At 40.0% G+C, this 19,540-nt stretch overlaps 3 protein-coding genes across 3 annotated transcripts; 2 read left to right on the top strand and 1 right to left on the bottom strand.

Moving 5' to 3' along the window:
• Positions 1-334: 334 nt before the first annotated feature.
• On the top strand, positions 335-3,368 carry LOC109967511 (kelch domain-containing protein 7A). The gene is made up of 7 exons (XM_020613145.1): positions 335-489; positions 588-772; positions 1,062-1,413; positions 1,509-1,654; positions 1,902-2,056; positions 2,242-2,399; positions 2,560-3,368. The coding sequence occupies exons 1-7, from the start codon at positions 361-363 to the stop codon at positions 2,740-2,742; spliced, it is 1,308 nt and encodes a 435-aa protein (XP_020468801.1). The 5' UTR covers positions 335-360; the 3' UTR covers positions 2,743-3,368.
• A 561-nt stretch (positions 3,369-3,929) lies between these two features.
• cpt1b (carnitine palmitoyltransferase 1B (muscle)) lies at positions 3,930-12,946 on the top strand. The gene is made up of 19 exons (XM_020612422.1): positions 3,930-4,098; positions 5,093-5,253; positions 5,432-5,571; positions 5,768-5,939; positions 6,088-6,189; positions 6,851-6,988; positions 7,094-7,171; positions 7,450-7,557; positions 8,086-8,170; positions 8,494-8,689; positions 8,775-8,960; positions 10,400-10,505; positions 10,597-10,713; positions 10,826-10,990; positions 11,120-11,254; positions 11,490-11,642; positions 11,862-11,975; positions 12,094-12,186; positions 12,300-12,946. Exons 2-19 carry the CDS (start codon positions 5,113-5,115, stop codon positions 12,429-12,431), a joined length of 2,361 nt encoding a protein of 786 aa, XP_020468078.1. The 5' UTR covers positions 3,930-4,098; positions 5,093-5,112; the 3' UTR covers positions 12,432-12,946.
• Positions 12,947-13,553: 607 nt separating this feature from the next.
• Positions 13,554-19,331, bottom strand: sephs1 (selenophosphate synthetase 1). The gene is made up of 10 exons (XM_020612436.1): positions 19,072-19,331; positions 17,280-17,402; positions 17,080-17,176; positions 16,545-16,648; positions 16,259-16,366; positions 15,989-16,143; positions 15,777-15,867; positions 15,316-15,415; positions 14,591-14,803; positions 13,554-14,358 (listed from the first exon to the last, which is right to left on the bottom strand). Exons 2-10 carry the CDS (start codon positions 17,373-17,375, stop codon positions 14,144-14,146), a joined length of 1,179 nt encoding a protein of 392 aa, XP_020468092.1. The 5' UTR covers positions 17,376-17,402; positions 19,072-19,331; the 3' UTR covers positions 13,554-14,143.
• Between the last annotated feature and the right edge of the window lie 209 nt (positions 19,332-19,540).

The raw sequence follows: 19,540 nt of genomic DNA, 5'->3' as shown, positions 1-19,540 counted from the left end.
AGTGGATAAGCTTATGGTTGAAACATGGTTTTATGAGATTTTGGGGAGCTTTTCCAAGAATCAAAACTTGGATAGCATCCCCAGGTATCTCAGAAGGATCATGTCAAGCAGACTTGGATCAGTGGAAAACCAATGAGGTTCTCCGCACTTACCGCCTTGGAGATGGAGGTGAAACCATGGTTGTGGTCCAAACCAACACACATGCTTTCCACGTAAGTAAAAAATAAAACAGTTCTCCCAACAGGTTTATCAAAAACTTCAAAAAGGCTGTAAAAAATTGTTTAATTATTCATTTTTAAGGTGGACCTCAAAAGACTTTCAGAGTGCAGCGAGTACTTCCGAGCCTTGTCCCAGTCCAGAATGAGAGAGACCTCCGAGAGCCTCATCCACCTGGACCATGTGTCCTCCTCCATCTTCTACAATATTCTGGAGTTCTGCTTCCATAATAAGTTTAACGTTCCCCAGGAGGAGTTGGGCACTCACATCCAGGTATGCAAACATTCAAATCCCATTTATTTATCCTTGTCCCCTCATGTCTGGGATTCAGCTCAAAACCAACTTTGCTTCCTCCCCTTCTGATTCTGGAGGTCAGCAGCTATCTGCTGGCTGAGGCCTTCCTCTCAAAGTGCTTGTCAGTCCTGGCAGATTACCTCAGGCCAGAGAACTGTTTGTTCTTCCTGAGTCTGGCTCAAGAGATCTGTTGTGCAGAGCTGAAGATGACAGTGTTCACCTACCTGAGTAGAAACATGATGGAGCTGTCTCGCCTCATCAGGTATATACAGTATACATCAGTTAAAACATTTTGCTCCATCCATAGATTCTTTACTCTCCTAGGGGAAAATAACTGTCATGGTGGCCAACAAAACATGATGCTATATAATCTGATGCTCAGTCACAAGGTCATGATTTTAACTGATGGAATCATCTTTTGCTTTAGAGCTAACTGAAAGAAACAAATTCTAACAGACCAACATATTACCACACTTCAGATGACTTCATTTCACTTTTTTCAGGAGGTCAGTTTGCTACATTTCTTTCTTGTAAACTGATTAATACCTAAGGTGTCTGAACGATGAGGAGAAGGAGGGACTTGTCCACCTAAGAACACAAGGAGAGCGACGTCTGTGTAGCCTTAGGAAGGAGAGCCTAACTTCGTGGAATGACCCAGAAACAGAACATGCCCGATATATCTTCACCCTGAAAGGGTCAGAGGACAGCGGAGATTGGCATCCAGCTTCTGAGCTTCCTTTCAGGGCTGATAAGTGGTGTTTTACTACAGTGGTCCTGTATAACTACTTATACGTTATAGGAGGCTACCGACAACGTGTGAAGAGAGGCTGGGAGTTCAAGATGGCTTCCTTTAGGTATAATCCCTTCACTCAAGCATGGGTCACCACAGCTCCTCTGCTTAAGGTGAGACAGTCTTCTAGCTTGTTAATCAAGTTCACCTGTCTGTCTTTCCCAAAATAAAATGTCTCTTGCCTTGTATTCCCCTGTTTCACCCACAGCACAGAAGGCACTTCAGTGCAGTTGCCTGTGAAAGCTGTATTTATGCTGTGGGAGGCTGGTACTTGGAGTACCTGGTGGCCCCAGACTCTAGCACAGCTCTTTATACAGCAGTAGAATGCTATGATCCATGGGAGGACACATGGAGGTTAGTAAGCTCTTAAGACTTTAAGCAGGTCACACCTGAAGGCTCCTGTGTCACTTGATATTGTGCATTATTAGTGTATACTCACCTATTTCAGAAAAAAACTCCCTAAATTAATCAAATTACAAAAAACTAAGTGAACCTGGCATTTGGTGCCCTGCAGCTTTTCCTGGTTGGTAATGCAGCCTGTTCAATTGTGAGTGTATTAAAGACTGAATATACAGTAATTTGAATATAATTTAATCCTTAGGTTTGTCTCCCCCCTGCCGCTCAGCGACTTCCAGTTTACCATGTCTTTGTCCCATGACGTGCCCCTCGCTACAAGCCTTGGACACAGTATTTATGTGTTGGGAAGCATCCAGAGAACTGGAGAGAAACTGCTGCTGCAGTACAACACGAGGCAAGGTAAGGCAGAAGAGCACAGTCTGTCTGAAGAATATGGTTTTCTTCTCAGGCCAGAGAACATGCACTTGTGTGTGTGTCATTGTCCTTTCTGTTGCCTTCATCTCAGTCCAGTCACTTTAGAGTTATAGTTTACACACTCATCTGGATGTATGAAAAACTGTGCTCCTGTTTTCCCTCTCTTTGAGATTGCTGGTCTGAGCTGCTTCCTACTCTTGCCAGAAGAGATGCAGACCTCGCCACTCTTTACTTCCTGGGTGCTACTGACAGGCTGCTTGTGATTGGTGGAAACAACTCGGAGAATGTGGTCACATCATTCTGTGTGCAGTCACACAAATGGGGACAGGTGAGAATCTAACAAGAGACTGTGTTCATAGAAAGGTACATCACCACATTCTCACCTTTAGTGTTATGTGCTGGCTTACTTGTGTCTGAAGCACAAAAAAAAAACGGAGCCTAATATTTTTAACTAAAATCAAATTCTGCTTTATCCTCTTTTTCGCCAGGTGCACAGGGCTGAGAAAGTGGGATTTGCAGGGCAAGGAACAGTTGCAGGCAATCAGGTCCTGATGCCAAGTATAGAGCACAACAGTGTTGTGAGGATGGATCTCCAAACTCTCTCTCTCAGCGTTCTTCCTCCTCTACCAGTCTCAACCCACTATGAAGCTATCTTTTACCTTCACTTCTAAAGTTATAGCCAGCTTTGTTGTTCAGTGTTGTAGTTGATTTACCAAACCTCAAGACTGAGTCAACTCCCCATGACCCAAGTCCAGGTCATTATGGTCTACATTAAACACAACTGATACAATTCCCACCATTTTAAATGGAGTCCACTTACTGTTTGTGACAAACAGCCAAATAAATGCACCCATAAACACACACACACACACACAAATTACTTAGATGTGAAGAGCAGGTTTTAATATCAATATTTTATACCAGATTATTATGGCCTATAGCAAAAAAAAGTCAGTCCTCGTCTACAACTTCCGAGTGAGAATACAGTCAGTACTTGAGTCCAAGACATCATTTCTCAAGTCTAAGTCAAATCCAAGTCCTGAAAATCAGGACTTGAGTCAAAGTCCTGGACTCAAGTACTACAACTCTGTCGTTGTTTTACTTTACACACATTGACTTTTTTTGCAGAATGTAAAAATACTTTTTAAATCTTTCTCCAACATAAGGTAAATTATCAGTTTCTAGTGTTTATTAAAATATCAGTGGTTTACTTTAAAGTTTGTTCCCAAGGTTCAGCCACAATTACACTTGCACCTAACGCACAGAGTAACTCTGGAAAAACACAATTGAAAAGTATAAAGAAGCTCAGAAGTTGACTTTATTTTAAATTGTTTTTAACCATGCTTCTGGTTGAAATGGAGTGTGATGTTCTCCTTTACTCTTGATTTATTTTGATTTATTGTTTGTTTACATTAAAAATATTTCTTCCTTTATTCCCTGCATTATTGCTGAATTTGAAGGGCATGATGGTATAACCTAAATATACAATTAAGTCACACAGATAAGGCAACAGATTTTGTCTTCTCTTGATAAACAGCATTAGGTCTCATTGTTAAACATTCAAACATGGAAGTCATGACGCTTGAATCTGCTGATAAATTTACCCCCAGAGAGTATTATGCTCTTATTCTTATTCCATAATTCTATTTTTATTATGATACTGGAGAAGTGCTTGCACTCTCAGTAGCAGAAAAGGAATTGCTCTCAGTAACCCAAGCACTGCAGCAGGTTCAGTTACATAGCAGAGAACTCCTGGCACATGAAGATCAGTCCATGTTTGGTGTCTTGTTACAAAAAGAAGCATATCACGAGTGAGAGAGGGAGCGAGAGAGTAGTGGTTAGGGGAAGGGGGAAAGAGGGAGGGTTGGAAAACACAGGAGACGACAGCTGTGATCTCACTACCTGAGGAAAGCCACTTCAAGGGCACTAGAGTCACACAGAGCACACAAGCCTGAACACAGAGGAATTCCAGTGCCTCATCGTTTTCTTTAGCATGACTGGATCACACAGACTCTGGCTTGAGAAAGGTAAAGTAAGGGCCTCCTTCTTGTCTGTTGCTCTTTTTTGCATCTGTGTTGCATTAGGTTTTTCTGTTTATCTGTAGAGTAAACATACTGTATAATAATGTCATTAGAGTGAAAAGGCTAGACTATTGATCTCAAGTTAATGTTTCGTATTTGTTGTGTTAAGCCAGACATGTAGAAGCTCTAGTGAAAATCATGATGAGAAGGTTCAATGTCACTGTCAGGTGATGAAATCTATTCTAGCTCTTGAAAGGTTTTCTGCAAAGTTGTTCACTAACAATGCTGGCCTTTACCTTAATAGATTCTCACTGTGTTTTGTAATATTAAAGGGTTTAGTTGGGTTGTACTCTGTGTTTATATTTTCATGCCTATCTGAGGTCTGCGCACATGCTCAGCTGGTACACCGCTATATGTGGGCATTGAACTTTGTCCCACTTGGTGACTGTTCAGTCATATGACATGGAAAAAGAAATCCTAGACCTGTCACCCTGGCCGTTACATAAAGCAACTTGTGAACTACTTTTGTTAAGAATGTCACAAGGTCATTGCCTTTTCAAAGACAATGACTGAACCAGTCCAGCTGTGCAGACAAACAATGCGACATTCCTTCAAAGAATGTCCAAGTTGTGAAAGTCTATCTGTTTTTTGCTTATTTTTAGGTTTTTTTGGACGTTAATTAGGGGGAACTTGTATGCTACTCTTATATTAATAATAATAATAATGAATGAAATACCCAGGCATTCCAACAAACATGGCTCAATGATAGAGTTTAGTTTATTCAAAAATTCTTTGCTGCATAATGTCTCTCTGAGATATTGTGAAGAATAAGAATATAAAAGACATTATTAGATGACAAAGAGTTAGTGGATATTAATTTATTATGTGTTCAAGATCTAACGGTTCAGAAATAGTGTTTCCTAATAAAAACTATTATGGTCTGATACTGGTTAAAATGAAATCTCATGCACAAGTCAAACTGATAAATCTGTGTCTCTAGTGTTGTAGTAATACACAAAGATGGCTGAGGCACACCAGGCGGTGGGCTTCCAGTTCACTGTGCACCCAGATGGTGTTGACCTTAAACTCAGTCAAGAGGTCCTCAAAAACATCTACCTGTCAGGACTGACAGCATGGAAGAAGAAAGCCATTCAGTTCAAGGTATTGTAACCAACACTTCAGATGTGGCTCAGTGTTAAACAATGTCACTCAGTAAGATCACAAACATGACCGTGGTGCACAGTACTTATTAAGATCTATCTATATACCTGAACAGAACATGGGGCACAAAGATTCAGTGTGTGTTGATACTGACTCCTCCTGTTTTTTTTATTCACAGAATGGTGTATTGGTTGGAGTCTACCCTGCCAGTCCATCCAGCTGGCTGATAGTTGTAATTGCCATGATGAGTTCCTTGTATACCCATACAGACCCCTCTCTAGGAATGATTGATGCTATTAAGGATCACCTACCACACAGGTGAGAAACACCCTCCCCAGCCTAGTGTAATCATGTTATATACTGTTGTGGTTCAGTTTCTAAGTACAGTATTCTGCTGCATACAGTAGGTTTATTTAAATGAGGTATGCAGTAAGTCAGCTGTTTAAATTCTACATTTATTGTTTTTTGATGTTTACAATGTAAATAAGGGCAGTGTTGTTCTTTTTCTGAGCAGAGACCGTATGCCAGTGCAGACCCAAGCAGTGCTGAGTGCCATCTTGTTTGCCACTGCACTGTGGCTGTTTCTCATCTACTTCTTGAGATACACTCTCAAAGCTCTGCTCTCCTACCATGGCTGGATTTTTGAAACCCATGGAAAAATGAGCACATCTACAAAAGTGTGGCTGGTATGTTTATCCCTCTGTTTTTTATTGTATCATGTGTGCCACTGGCTGCCAGTACACAGTCTATTTACACAGTACAGACGGTATGGCTGATTCTTGTTAGAATCTGTTATGAAGAGTAATCTTGTATACTGTATGTGTTTGGTACCAGAGCCTGGTGAAAATGTTCTCTGGACGCAGACCACTACTGTACAGTTTCCAGGCGTCCTTACCCAGGCTCCCTGTGCCCAGTGTGGAAGATACAATTCGCAGGGTGTGTAATTGCACAGTACTGAACCTTCCATAACCAGAAAGAATAGCAGTTAGTAGTAGAATAGTAGTTTCTCTAAATGATCAAGTATATTTAGATGCATGTTAATATCCTGGTTCCATATTCATGGTGTTTTTACATGGGGAAAAATGGTTATATCATAACAGAAATAACAGGTTATTCTGTTGACATGTGAAACACATGACCAAGATACCCCAAGAATCTCATCATCTCTAAGATATTCGGCGACATGGAAACACACTCTCTGTATCATTTTTACTACAATAGGTGTGTGGTTTTAATCATATAACAAAACTATATAAGTGTAACTTGATATCTAAGCATCATATTGAAGCCTTTGTCATGTTGTGTGTTGAACATTTCAAAACAAATACCAAATATCTAAACTGCCATTTATAACTCTTACACAGTTTAATCAACACAGATGGTTGAACTATACAGGCAATGGTTTGATTGTGTGAGGATTGTGACATCACCAGATTACAGGATTCCAGTAGAAAATTAAAATCTGCCACATCCCATTAACATCTGCTGGATATCTTTTGCTTTTCTGTTTGTGTATCTCAACTGTTCTATTATATCAGCTGTGTTTCCACATAACTCTGCTCTGTTGTTCTGACAATGCACCATGTTCTCCCCCCAGTACCTTGAGTCAGTTCACCCCCTGCTGGACAGTGAACAATACAGTCAAATGGAAATTTTGGCCAATGACTTTAAAGATTCTTTAGCAACAAAGCTGCAGAGATACTTAATTCTAAAATCCTGGTGGGCAACAAATTATGTGAGTAGCGTTTACAAGTTATAAAACTTTGAAGCTCAAATTCACTTGAATCATATGCAGTTTATATTACATATTATACAATAACAACCATTATGTTTTTTTTAGGTAAGTGATTGGTGGGAGCAATACATCTACCTCAGGGGCAGGGGTCCTATCATGGTGAACAGTAACTTCTATGTAATGGTAAGAAACATTGTCATTAGATCAGATTGTTATACCAGTTATAACAAATGCAGCAATATAGAAGATGATGTGTAAAATATGGCAAAGAGTACATACAATAGACATTTTTATGAGCAATGCTAAACAAAAATTCCTTTAATGCTCAAAAGTTCACCTGTTGTACATGTCAGTTATAATATTTGGAATAAGAGTGCCTGTTGTTGATTTATACAGTAGTTGTATTCTTTGTGTGTGTGTCTTTATTTGTTTTGGCTTGTTATACCTTATTTGTGGTGCAGGACCTTTTGTATATGACTCCAACACACCGTCAGGCCGCACGGGCAGGAAATGTTGTCCATGCCATGCTACAGTACAGACGCAAACTGGAACGTGGTGAACATGCACCGGTATTGCTTATCTAAATGACACAATTAATGTTTAACCTACCCAGTTCTCTTTTTCTCCCCTGTATTTTCTCTCTAGCCCAAACATAAACTTTGAATTATTCTTTTCCTTCTAAGTTCCTGAAAACTTTATTTCAAATCTTAATGGTGTCTCTAGTATTCTGATAAGCAACAATTAAAGTTAAACTTTGAAAAAAACATTCTTAGACATTTTTAAGAGTTGAACAGTCAAAACATATTTCATCAGGACTGTATAGTTTGATCTGCTTATAAGCAAACGATTACCAAACTGCCATTAGATTTAGATTTGAATATTGCTAAATCCTGAGTGGTAAATGGGACTATGTGGCATCACCTTTTTCCACCTGAGCCACCTACTTTAAACCACTAAGAAGAACCCAGACAGTTTTTCATGTGATATACATTTTTCCATACCAGATTTGGCAGAAAATAGCAGTTTCGTGTGGGACTTTAAATGTTGTAATTTTTCTCTGCCTCTGGTTTAAACTTCATTTTCTTTTTTCTTCTCAGCTGAGGGCTCTAGGGATAGTTCCTATGTGTTCCTCTCAGATGGAGAGGATGTTTAACACCACCCGCATCCCTGGCATTGAAACAGGTCAGCTACTGTTCAAGTTTGTACAGTTTAATGGAAGAATCTAACTGTGCAGTGCTGGGTTTTACCTTTCCATCATTTGTGTCCACAGCGGTGCCACAGCTCATGCTTTCTGTTCACCATTAAAAGCTACTTTGCCTGCTTTCATATCAATAACTGAGAAATGACTAAAGGCTTCAATCCACAGAGAACAATTTGTTTATGCAGTATGTTGATTTACACTCAAACAAAACTGCACTGCAGGCACACAGGGATCATGTTTTAGAGAAAATATATCCTACCTTTTAACCTTTTGTTGTTTCCTCCCTGACCTTCTTTTCCTGTAGATATTGTGCAGCACCTGACTGACCGTAAGCACCTGGTTGTCTTCCATAAAGGCCGCTTCTTCCAAATGTGGCTGTACACTGGGGGGCGACACCTCTTACCTAGTGAGCTTGAGACACAATTTCAAAAGATCCTCAATGATACATCAGAACCCCAGCCAGGAGAACTCAAATTAGCTGCCCTGACTGCAGGAAACAGGTGTATACAAACACACATATACACAGGACATACTGTATACTGCACATACTCATCTAGGTTTAAATGTCTTACGCTCAATGTCTAGAGTTCCATGGGCTCAAGCTCGGATTAAATATTTCAGCCGGGGAGTAAACAAAGTGTCCCTTGATGCCATTGAGTCAGCTGCCTTCTTCCTGACACTGGATGACGAGCCGCAGGGTTATGACCCAGGAAAGACCAATTCATTTGACAGCTATGCAAAGTCCCTGCTGCACGGAAAATGTTATGACAGGTAGGCAGAGACGTTTCCAGCCATTTTGTATTTAATCTTGGGTACCTCTAGATTAGCTTTGCATCCATCATTACTCAAGATAGTCTGTCATTATTTCAGAATGATAAAACCAGAGAGCCTCTTCCTAAAAGCAAGAGGATAGTTTGTGAACGTGCACAACTCCTACTGCTGGTGTTGTGTCAAAAGTGGACACCACACTGAACTGCGACAGTATTAATTCATTTGAATTTCTCCTCCATCGATAGGTAAACAGCAATATATGTACAGATGAAAAGAGATGTGCAACACTATAAACAAAGTGGGTAATTGACAAACCCCATATTTTAACTGGCATACCGCAGGCATAGTAACTTCAAGTAGCTCCACTGTCGGTAAATCCAACTGGTGGTCGCTGCGTCTTGCCCCACATGACCACATACAGTCCCAAAGTAGTGAAATTAATTCCAACAGGTAGCGTAGCGCTGACACTAACATCATGGATCATTGGAATCGTCTCGTTAACCGGCAACACATCACATGCGGCAGACACACTGGCCTGAAGCTGTCGAAACAAACAGGTACTGTGTATAAAGTGAGTTGCTTCTGCATAGAAATACTAGAACATACTATGTGCATCTCTTTTTTTTTTTCTTTTTTTTTAAGCTTTAGGTCACATCTAAGATGATAATTCACTGTTGTAACATTGTAGATAAATCAGAAAACAAGGAAAAGCATGCCATGGGCTTTATAAGGGAAGGCCTCAGGACAGATTTGACTTATTGACTTATTGGTTTGTTTTCCTAAAACCAAGGGTTTTCAACCAGTGGTCCGTGGGCCCTTGGTGGTGTGCAAAGGCTTTGCAGATGGTCCTTGGTTATGCATTCAATAATATAGTTTCACTGTGGGAATGTATGTATTTATTTATTTAATCACTTATTGTTTGTGAATAATCAAGGTGACTTTTAGGATCAAAATTGTGCACCTCCTGTCTATCCATCCCACAGTTTTCTTTTTTTTTAAGCTTTAGGTCACATCTAAGATGATAATTCACTGTTGTAACATTGTAGATAAATCAGAAAACAAGGAAAAGCATGCCATGGGCTTTATAAGGGAAGGCCTCAGGACAGATTTGACTTATTGACTTATTGGTTTGTTTTCCTAAAACCAAGGGTTTTCAACCAGTGGTCCGTGGGCCCTTGGTGGTGTGCAAAGGCTTTGCAGATGGTCCTTGGTTATGCATTCAATAATATAGTTTCACTGTGGGAATGTATGTATTTATTTATTTAATCACTTATTGTTTGTGAATAATCAAGGTGACTTTTAGGATCAAAATTGTGCACCTCCTGTTTGTCCATCCCACAGCAGTGGTCCTCAGGTTACATCTTAGTCAGAATGGTGGTCCCTGGGTCACAATTAGTTGAAAACCCCTGCTAAAACCATACTTTTTTTGTTTGTCACAGGTGGTTTGACAAGTCTTTCACCATGGTCTCTTATCCAAATGGAAAAATGGGATTAAATGTTGAACATTCTTGGGCTGATGCACCAATTATAGGACATATGTGGGAGGTATAAACATAATGTAATGTATAACATTATATGTTAAAGCAATAATTGAAAGTTTGCACTGATATTCAGCTGTCCTTTTCTGTCTGTGTAGTATGTCCTTGCTACAGATTGCTTCCATCTTGGCTACACAGAGGAGGGGCACTGTAAAGGAGATGTGAACAAGGGGCTGCCTCATCCTACTCGACTTCAGTGGCAGTTTCCAAAGGAGGTACAGTAGAACCTTACAGTGCTTATTTTTATTCACCTGATTGGTTTAATCATGATGGTAAAATTCAGTAGGGTGTAGGTAACAAACTGAATATCCGTTTTCCCCTCTTTAGTGTCAAGATGTCATCGAGACTTCCTATCTATCGGCAAAGCAGATAGCTGATGACGTGGACTTCCATGGCTGTCTGTTTAAGGACTTTGGGAAAGGCCTGATCAAGAAATGCAGAACCAGTCCTGATGCCTTTATTCAGCTCGCCCTGCAGCTGGCACAGTTCAGGGTAGGTCTGTCATCGCCCCCTGCCCTGTGTCTAGAATCACATTACTAACATTATTGCTCACTATTTATATTAAATGTTTAATTGCATCTTCTGCCATCCTTAAATCACAATAATCTATCTACTTTATAGGACCAAGGGGTTTTCTGTCTGACATACGAGTCATCAATGACTCGTATGTTCAAAGACGGTCGGACTGAGACTGTACGCTCCTGCACTTCTGAGGCTGTTGCATTTGTCAGAGCCATGGAGGACACTGGTGCAACAGTAAGCAGAACGAAAACACACATTAAAACTTAGAATAAATCAGGATAACTTAGATACTATCAGACTCACAAATTCACAATCAGTGACATTGTCATCAAGACCTAAACCTAATATGCATCTGTGTGTCAGTGCCCTGGACTTTGAGCTCCCAGGTGTTCTGGCAGGGTTAATCTAACACCAACATTACCAGAGTTAAAGGTCAGTTTGATATGATGATCAATGTTTTTGTGATCAGAATGTCCAGAGACTTGCCCTGTTTCGGAAGGCAGCAGATAAGCATCAAAACATGTATCGTCTGGCCATGACTGGCTCTGGTATCGACCGTCACCTCTTCTGTCTCTACATAGTGTCCAAATACCTCGGCCTTGACTCACTGTTTCTTAAGAAGGTGAGAACTATAATAACTTTTATTTATTTCTTATTCACTGTTTTTCTCTTAAACTATGTATTACAGCCTTTCTCCTTTCTCCTAGGTTAGAGACAATTCATATTAATTACATTTCTGTCAAAATGCCAGAGTTAACTGAGGAGGCTTATTTCTTATCTCTCTAATATCTGATTATTTTAATCAGTTTTTTTATACAACATTCAATGTCTTCGCTTCTAGGTGCTCTCGGAGCCCTGGAAGTTGTCCACTAGCCAGACTCCACAACAGCAGCTCAATTTAGTTGACATCAACATGTTCCCTGAATATGTCAGCGCAGGTGGTGGATTTGGCCCAGTAAGTTAAATGGTTTTAGAAATGTGCACAGGTTACACAATCATATTTTTTCACTCTGTCATCCTGATCTGGGAGGGCCATGTACAGTTATATAAAGGCATTACTTGTCCACCCCCAGGTGGCTGATGATGGTTATGGTGTGTCTTATATCATTATTGGGGAAAATCTCATCACATTCCACATCTCCAGCAAGTTCTACAGCCCCGACACAGTAAGAGCACAAAGTGTACTGCATGTTACAGATCTTTTCTGTATACCATTTAGGCTATCTTTCAAAATGTATTTCTTTCTCTCTCTGTATTCACCTGTCTGCATGACCTGCAGGACTCGTACCGGTTTGGCCAGCACATTCGGAAGGCCATGCTTGATATCCAAGCACTTTTCAAGCCTGAAAATGATAAGATAGTGGATCATGGAAAGAATATGCACCTGGTAAATGGGAAAAAGCACATATGACAGACACTATGGGATGATATGCTGGGTTTGTCTCGCATACAACTTTTAACCCAGCCTTCAACATCTTTTTCTGTAGTGACAAGTTGCACTTGTATTATTTTTGGTTTCTGGTGGGTCACATTATATGAGGTACTCATTCCACTCAGTCAGACAAAAGGAATAGCTGTTTCTCCTTTATTTTATTTATATTGTAATTTACAGAGTTGCTTTGTTTGGTGTTAAGGGAAAAGTATATTTCTGCAGTAGTTTTTCCATTCTCCTTGAAATCTTTTGTGAATTTATGCCAGGCTGTATATTAATCTAATGTAATACACCTAATTATGATCTGTTTTGTCCACATGAAACATATGAACATATCTATCTACAGAATTCAGTGCTGTTTTCAAATCTAAATCCTTATAACTTATGAATTTGCTGTTCATTTAAAGTGTTTCATTTTTGCTTATGCACCCATTATATATAATTACATCACTGGCTTCTGTGCAATGAATAAACACTGAATATACAGATAATTAGAAATTAATTCCTTATACTGGTGGCTTTATCTATTTTTACACAATTTAAACAATTGTATAAACAATTTTAATACCTCACAAACAAACACAATCTATTACAAGAGAGGTTTATTGTAAGCGGTGGGGTGGAGGGTCTATCTTGTTCCTAATATTTGTATGGACATTTACAAAGGCCTTTCAGATTCATCCCAGCTACTAGAACAAAAATGATCTGGGCTGATCAACAGGAAGCTTGATTACATTAAGTCACACTGCTCTCAGAACATCTTCTAACAGTGAGAGAGCAAACTAAAAGCTGAACAAAGGCAAAAGGAAACAAACTCACTGATTAAAGCACTTTTTGACAAACAGCCCAAACTTTTTTTTTGACAGTTGCACAATTCCAAAATCACACTTACACTGCTGTACTCCATATGACCCTAAATGTGACAAACGTATATGGTGGAGGGCTCATCTCGTAAGGGCTGACTTTTTAAACCACGATTCATCAGTAGACTTTAGAAGAATACACATGGAGCACCATCAGTTCCTTAAAGGTAAAAACAATCTGCAGTTATGACGTAGTCACATGAGCGCTGCTCCAGAATAGTGAGGACAAACCATCTATTTGAATATTTATTAGTTTAGGTGGGGACAATACAAAAAGGTCAAAGTAATAAAAAAACACAAACCATTCTGGTCACACAGTTTCTTTCAAAGCATCAGTTTCAACAATGAACTAAAACTAGGCTTTATAACTGTACAAAGTGAATGGACAAACGGGCACACCGTGTCACTGTCCGCTTACTTGATGAGAACAGTTTTAAAAGAGGCAACAGATGCCAGACTTCCTAAGATTCAAAATGAATCAGCAGTATCTGGTTATTATTATCATCATCATTCTAAGCTGTCTGCCAGTCAAGCATGTTTAATATAACAGAATACAACAGACACAAATGGCAAATGGATTCAATGTATGCTCTATTTCTTATGGGTTATCATGGGAAATACTGCAGGCTCAGTCCACTGGGTGATGACATGCTCTCTGGGCCACTGTGTGGGGCTGTTTTTCATGTAGGTACACGCCAACCCAGTCTTTTCTGTGTACTGTGAGCTATTCGGTGTATACATTTCAACACTCTAGGATGATTTTGTAGTTTATGTCTAAAATCACTCAGCAGAGCTTCTGGGTTCCGGTTTATAATTCAGCAAGGATGATTAAGAAGTTGCACCGGGAGTCGGGTTGACATTCTGTGTGGCAGCTTGCGGTGCCACTTCTATGATCCGTGGTTTGTCAATGATACGAGCAGTGCGGTTTCCTTTCTCTACAATTCCGATGATCCACGCTTGGTGGCCCTCTCCATATTTTGGAGATTTGATTTCAGCACAGAAGCGGGCAGCCTGCTCCCGGGGAAGACAGATGAGCAGGCCTCCTATAAATCGAAGCAGATTCAGCCAGTTAAAAGGGCTTAAATTATTTTAATGTGTAGTGATGTAAGAGAACTGAGAACGCATCAAATGTTGTCCTTTCATAGTGATGCTGATCACAATGATTTTTCTTTATTCTCTGGGCATGTTTGCCTTTAATAGTACTACTAGAAATACAGACAGGAACTAGGAATGAAAAAAACAAAAATAAATACACACACACACACACACACACACCTGATGTTTCAGGGCAGGTGCCATGCATGAGACCAAACATGTTCCCACAGGCCTTGGACACAGCAGCCATCTTGGCGAGCACTGGGAGATTGTGGATGACAAATGACACCTCACTTCGCTGTTGTCGTGCCAATGTCTGAGCATGGCCGAGGATGCCGAACCCTGTGATGTCGGTGGCTGCGTGGGCATTGAAGGTGTGCATGAGGCCAGCCGCTACAAGAAGAAATGAGAGAAGAGACTTAAAAGGGTATTTGGATGATTAAATTGTTTATTAAGGAGGCACACAACTGTTTATATGGTTATAAATTAGTCTGTGGCATGAACAAATACAGATGATTGTGTTAACATTCAAAGACTAACACATTGTGGGCAATAAAGAAAACAAAAGCAAGTGTGCACCCAGTGAACAAACACTGGCGAACCTGAAGAAATATTTCTGTGCATCCATGTGGCAGGATCTGTTTTGTTTTTTTTCTATCTGAGATGACAGCTGGGTGTGTTGTAAGCATGAGGCTGCTATCATCTTTTAATATTTTATAGTAATCCCTGCTGTTCCTTTGCTTTGAATTTGACAAAATACTTGACCACAGACAGTGACACTGACTAGTTGCTACACTTTCCAGCTGATGTGACTGTGCGGGAATTGAAAAATAATGGCAATACCCAAAACTTTAATAAGAAAGTACATATTACTGCAAATTCCTTATTGACCATAGTGGTTTTACCTGTCCTGTTGAGCCGAGCCATGTTCATCATGGCTTCATGGTAGGCCAGCTCTACATCTTCCTGGGTTACCACCAGTTTGATCTTGTTCCACTTCTCAGGCTGAGAGATTGAAAAAAAGCAAACAAACATATACAGCTAATGGAATTAGTGGTCTTCCCCCCCCCAAAAAAGGTGTCCAGACAAAATCCTTCATGAGCAGGCAGATTGCCAGCACAGCAGAAATCTCTCACACAACTTCACTCACTGCCGAGGTGCACAAACAATGGAAAAACAAACTAGAAAAAGTCCGGCAACACTTGCAGTGTTTTGAGCAACTTTAATGTAAAGACCAAAGACCAGTGCATCTCAGCATGTAACCTTCGTCAGAGTTGAGATGCACTGGTCTTTGGTCTTTACATTAAAGTTGCTCAAAACACTGCAAGTGTTGCCAGACTTTTTGTTTCTGGGCAGGCAGACTTACAATATCTAGCCACTGATGTACTGCTACAGCCACTTGTGTTCCAAGTGGCTTGGTCAACACCAACACGTCCCCTGGCACAGCATTGTCTGGCCTAACAGATATCAAACACGACATTTTCAGGATTATTTACAATAAAATTATTCATTTTTCTGAAGCAGGTAAGAGTAACACAAACAACAAGAGCAGGCCATGTAGTAGGAACTCATTCCTACATGATAAATTCGTTGGGCTGGCAGACTGTTGTAGCAACTCCTCCCATCACTACCCAAGGGTTGAGCACCGTCTGTCCTCCTGTTACAGATGTGCCTGCTTCCTCTGATGCATCCTTGAATCCCTGGATGATCAGTGGCATGACTTTGTCTCTCTCCTGTAAAGATGCAGGAATGTCACAGCAGAGTCAGAGAGCACAATGGAACATAATGGTATTTGGTTTGTTTTGCTTGTTTGCAAATATATGCTACATTAACTGATGTGTCTCATACCTTCTCTGACATTTTGTTGCTGACTCCCAGGAGCATCAACATGTTGTCGCACTCCGTCACTCCCATGGCGTACAGGTCACTGAGAACATTAGCACAAGCAATTCTCCCCTGCAAAATAGAAATACTGAAAATTAAGCACAAGAAGGGGTTGGTGTGTCAAGTAGGCCTACATCACACCGAATATTGCACATCAGCAAAGAATGTGTGGTATTTTTCCACATCTATGTATAATCAATAGAAACACATTGGTGCATGCAGTAATGCCCGTTAAAGAGAAGATGCATACCATCATGTAGGGGTCATCCACAATGGGGTAGATGTAATCTGTAGTCTGAACTAGAGAAAGGCCTCCATGTCTAAGAGGGATCACGCATGTGTCCATGCCTATTCCTTCAAAAACAAAAGATATTTTGTAGAGGTTTGTGTTCTGCTGGCAAAAGAGTGATATATGACTGGAAACACTAAACTATGACAAAGTCAAGCGGCTTCAGGTTGTACAGAGAGTGGCTGCTGGGCTTTAATGTGGAACAAGGTGATGGCATAATAGTACGCTTATTTAGTGCTATCTAAACTGATGACCTGGAGAGGATCATGTTTTAGTCAATACGTTTAAACTGATGAAATATTATGTATCCTGATGTACTCCCTGTACTTCCTGTTCCTATTCATGCAAAACCATAATCCAAATCATACCATATTTCACTCATCTTCAATCAAGAAGCTGAGTGAAATGGCAACTTGTGAGCTTTTCATGAGCTGCTGTTATTTAAGCGTTACCAAATAACTAGCTCATACAGTGTTAAATGAAGATCTTAATTAACCTAATCGAGGCATAACTGCCCCCAGGAACTGTTCATCCTCTTGGCAGTGGTTCTCTTGTAGGGTCTCTAGCAGCTTCTGTAACACATCTTGGGGCACCTGTGACCAGACACAACCACAATTTTTATACATTGTTGTAAGTCATACATTAACTTGTAAGACAACAATGCATCCGGTGCATATTTTGAGTCAGAAAACCAACCTTGCAGCCTGTGCCCTTGAGCTCAGCAAAGCGTGTGAGTCTAAAGTTCTTGTCCAGCTCATAGCTTTCAGGGTTAAAAGACTCCCTCACGGCCATGTCTGAAGAAACTCTGGGCCCTCACCACTAGAACCACACCAATGATGGGGACAGGACAACAAAATTAGTAATTAGAAAAACATTGTCTGCTCATTTGAGCATCATTTTAAGCAAAGCATGACAAGAACAAATGACCTTGGTCACATGTATACTCTGAAGCAACAGCACTGCAATGAACCCTGGCTATTTGCAGCTTATATTTTCAAGACTGTCAGAGCTGTTGATTTAAATGTGCAGTCATCCTTAGGGTTGTAGCATTTTCATGATCAATTAATCCACCAGTTTAAGCAATGAATTGCTAAGTGTAAAATCTCAGAAAATAATAAAAGCCCTTGGCAACAACTTTGATTTCCTTGATCAAACCAAATAGTCAAATCAACAGTCCAAAATCTACAGATATCCCAGTCACAATTATATAAAACTGAGAAAAGCAGTTAATCCTCAACACTGCAAAGCTGATTTAAACAAATGACTGGCAGTTTAAATTTCTGTTTATGCTCTTATCACAATTTATCTCAATGACAGAGAAAATTGCAATGCTCAATCAATACTCTGTTATAGTAAGTAAGTAATGTTTTGTAGGAAAAGTGGAAGGTACACCTCACAAAGCAACACAACACCTAAATTAAATACTAACATGACCAGAATTTAATCAACATCAATCTGACAAATTATGAACAATTCAGAAGTATTCTTTGCGGGTCTATTGTAATGCATTGCATTAGATTTTCTAAATGTACTGTAAGCTCTATGCAAAATTACTTTAGTTTTGCGTATTTTCATGTTCAAGCATAAGATATGGCCGTTTAGTGATAAAAATGTTTGTAAATCTGAAGTTTCTACTGTGCTCTCTCGGTGCCACACACAATCACAATGAGCTGATCACATATTTGAAGTTTCAAAACATCTAATATACACATGGGAAACACTTGTCTAGTCGAGAGAGAAGCCGGTCAACTTATTGCACTTTTATTAACCCCGATTTGTTGTTTAAACTGTGAGTTACTGGGGCGGCCTCTATGAATACACTGTGGGAGTGTTCAGGAGACAAAACGCGGCTCTGTTTAATGCAGTTCATTCAACCCTCAGGCACATGCTAACAATATTACTGCTAATCAGAGGTAAACTAAAGATACCCGGTGTAATGTAGCCACAATACATTAGAAATTACTGGGCATTCAGCTTTGACACATTGATACAGACGGCTACATATTCGAGGTTTGTTTATTTTGCTGAAAATGCAGTCTTCATTTTGGTGCTAGCTCTTGTTAGCAAACGCTGATCCATGCATGAGATGAACATAAAACAGCCCTGTGCAACAACGAGCTACGTGTCCGAATGTGTGAGCTGTAATTCATTTAAAACACACTGTGCAGGCTACAGCTTAACTGCGACACAGAGTTGTGAAACATAGTGGCAGCTCGCTGCACATGTAAGTTAAAAAGTTGCCGTAGAGTGCCGAACAAAAATGTCGGCGTCGAAAAATTTAACCCTTTCCTGTCCCTCGCCATGCGATGTGTGCTACATCAGAGTTGGTATCAATAAAACAATGCTAAACATGCTACTTGTGCAAAGTCTGTGATGATGTGGTGCAATATAGGTGTTTGCAATTTCCCTAGATACAATTTTAGGACCAAAGCGGACTTATATTCTTGCAACATTTCCCCTTTAATTGCTCTGACCAGTTTATCCTTACCAGCTTCACGTTAGCGGTGGATCCCAACAGAAGAGCGGGGAAGGTACCACAATGCATAGAGGCCCAAATCGGGCATCTTCGGAGAAAGCCTGACCAAAAATGCGATCTATTTGTGTTCTAATTCCGAAGTAGACTGTAAAGAAACCAAGCCGTCGCGTATAAAAAAAATATTTCAACGTATTCATGTATTCAACGAGGCTTCCTCTTTAAACAAAGATATTTGGCTGGCAATACAAAGAGGAAATAAAAGAGATCTCAAAGGGTCCTCTGCCTGCACAATGGCGGCTTCAACATCCCCTTTAATGAGCAGTGAAGTCTGGCAAATTTTTTTCTACAATGGAATATACCTTTAATTTACCCCTTTCCCTCCAAATGAACTAATACCATAACACAGCCTGACTAGATGTTTAGACACTTTGTAAAAGCAGGGATTCGTAAATTTATAAATTTATCTTTTGATTATAATTAT

The sequence above is a fragment of the Monopterus albus genome, unplaced genomic scaffold, assembly GCF_001952655.1.
Source record: "Monopterus albus unplaced genomic scaffold, M_albus_1.0 scaffold5.1, whole genome shotgun sequence".
Classification (NCBI taxonomy): Eukaryota; Metazoa; Chordata; class Actinopteri; order Synbranchiformes; family Synbranchidae; genus Monopterus; species Monopterus albus.
This window is presented reverse-complemented; position numbering and strand designations above follow the sequence as displayed.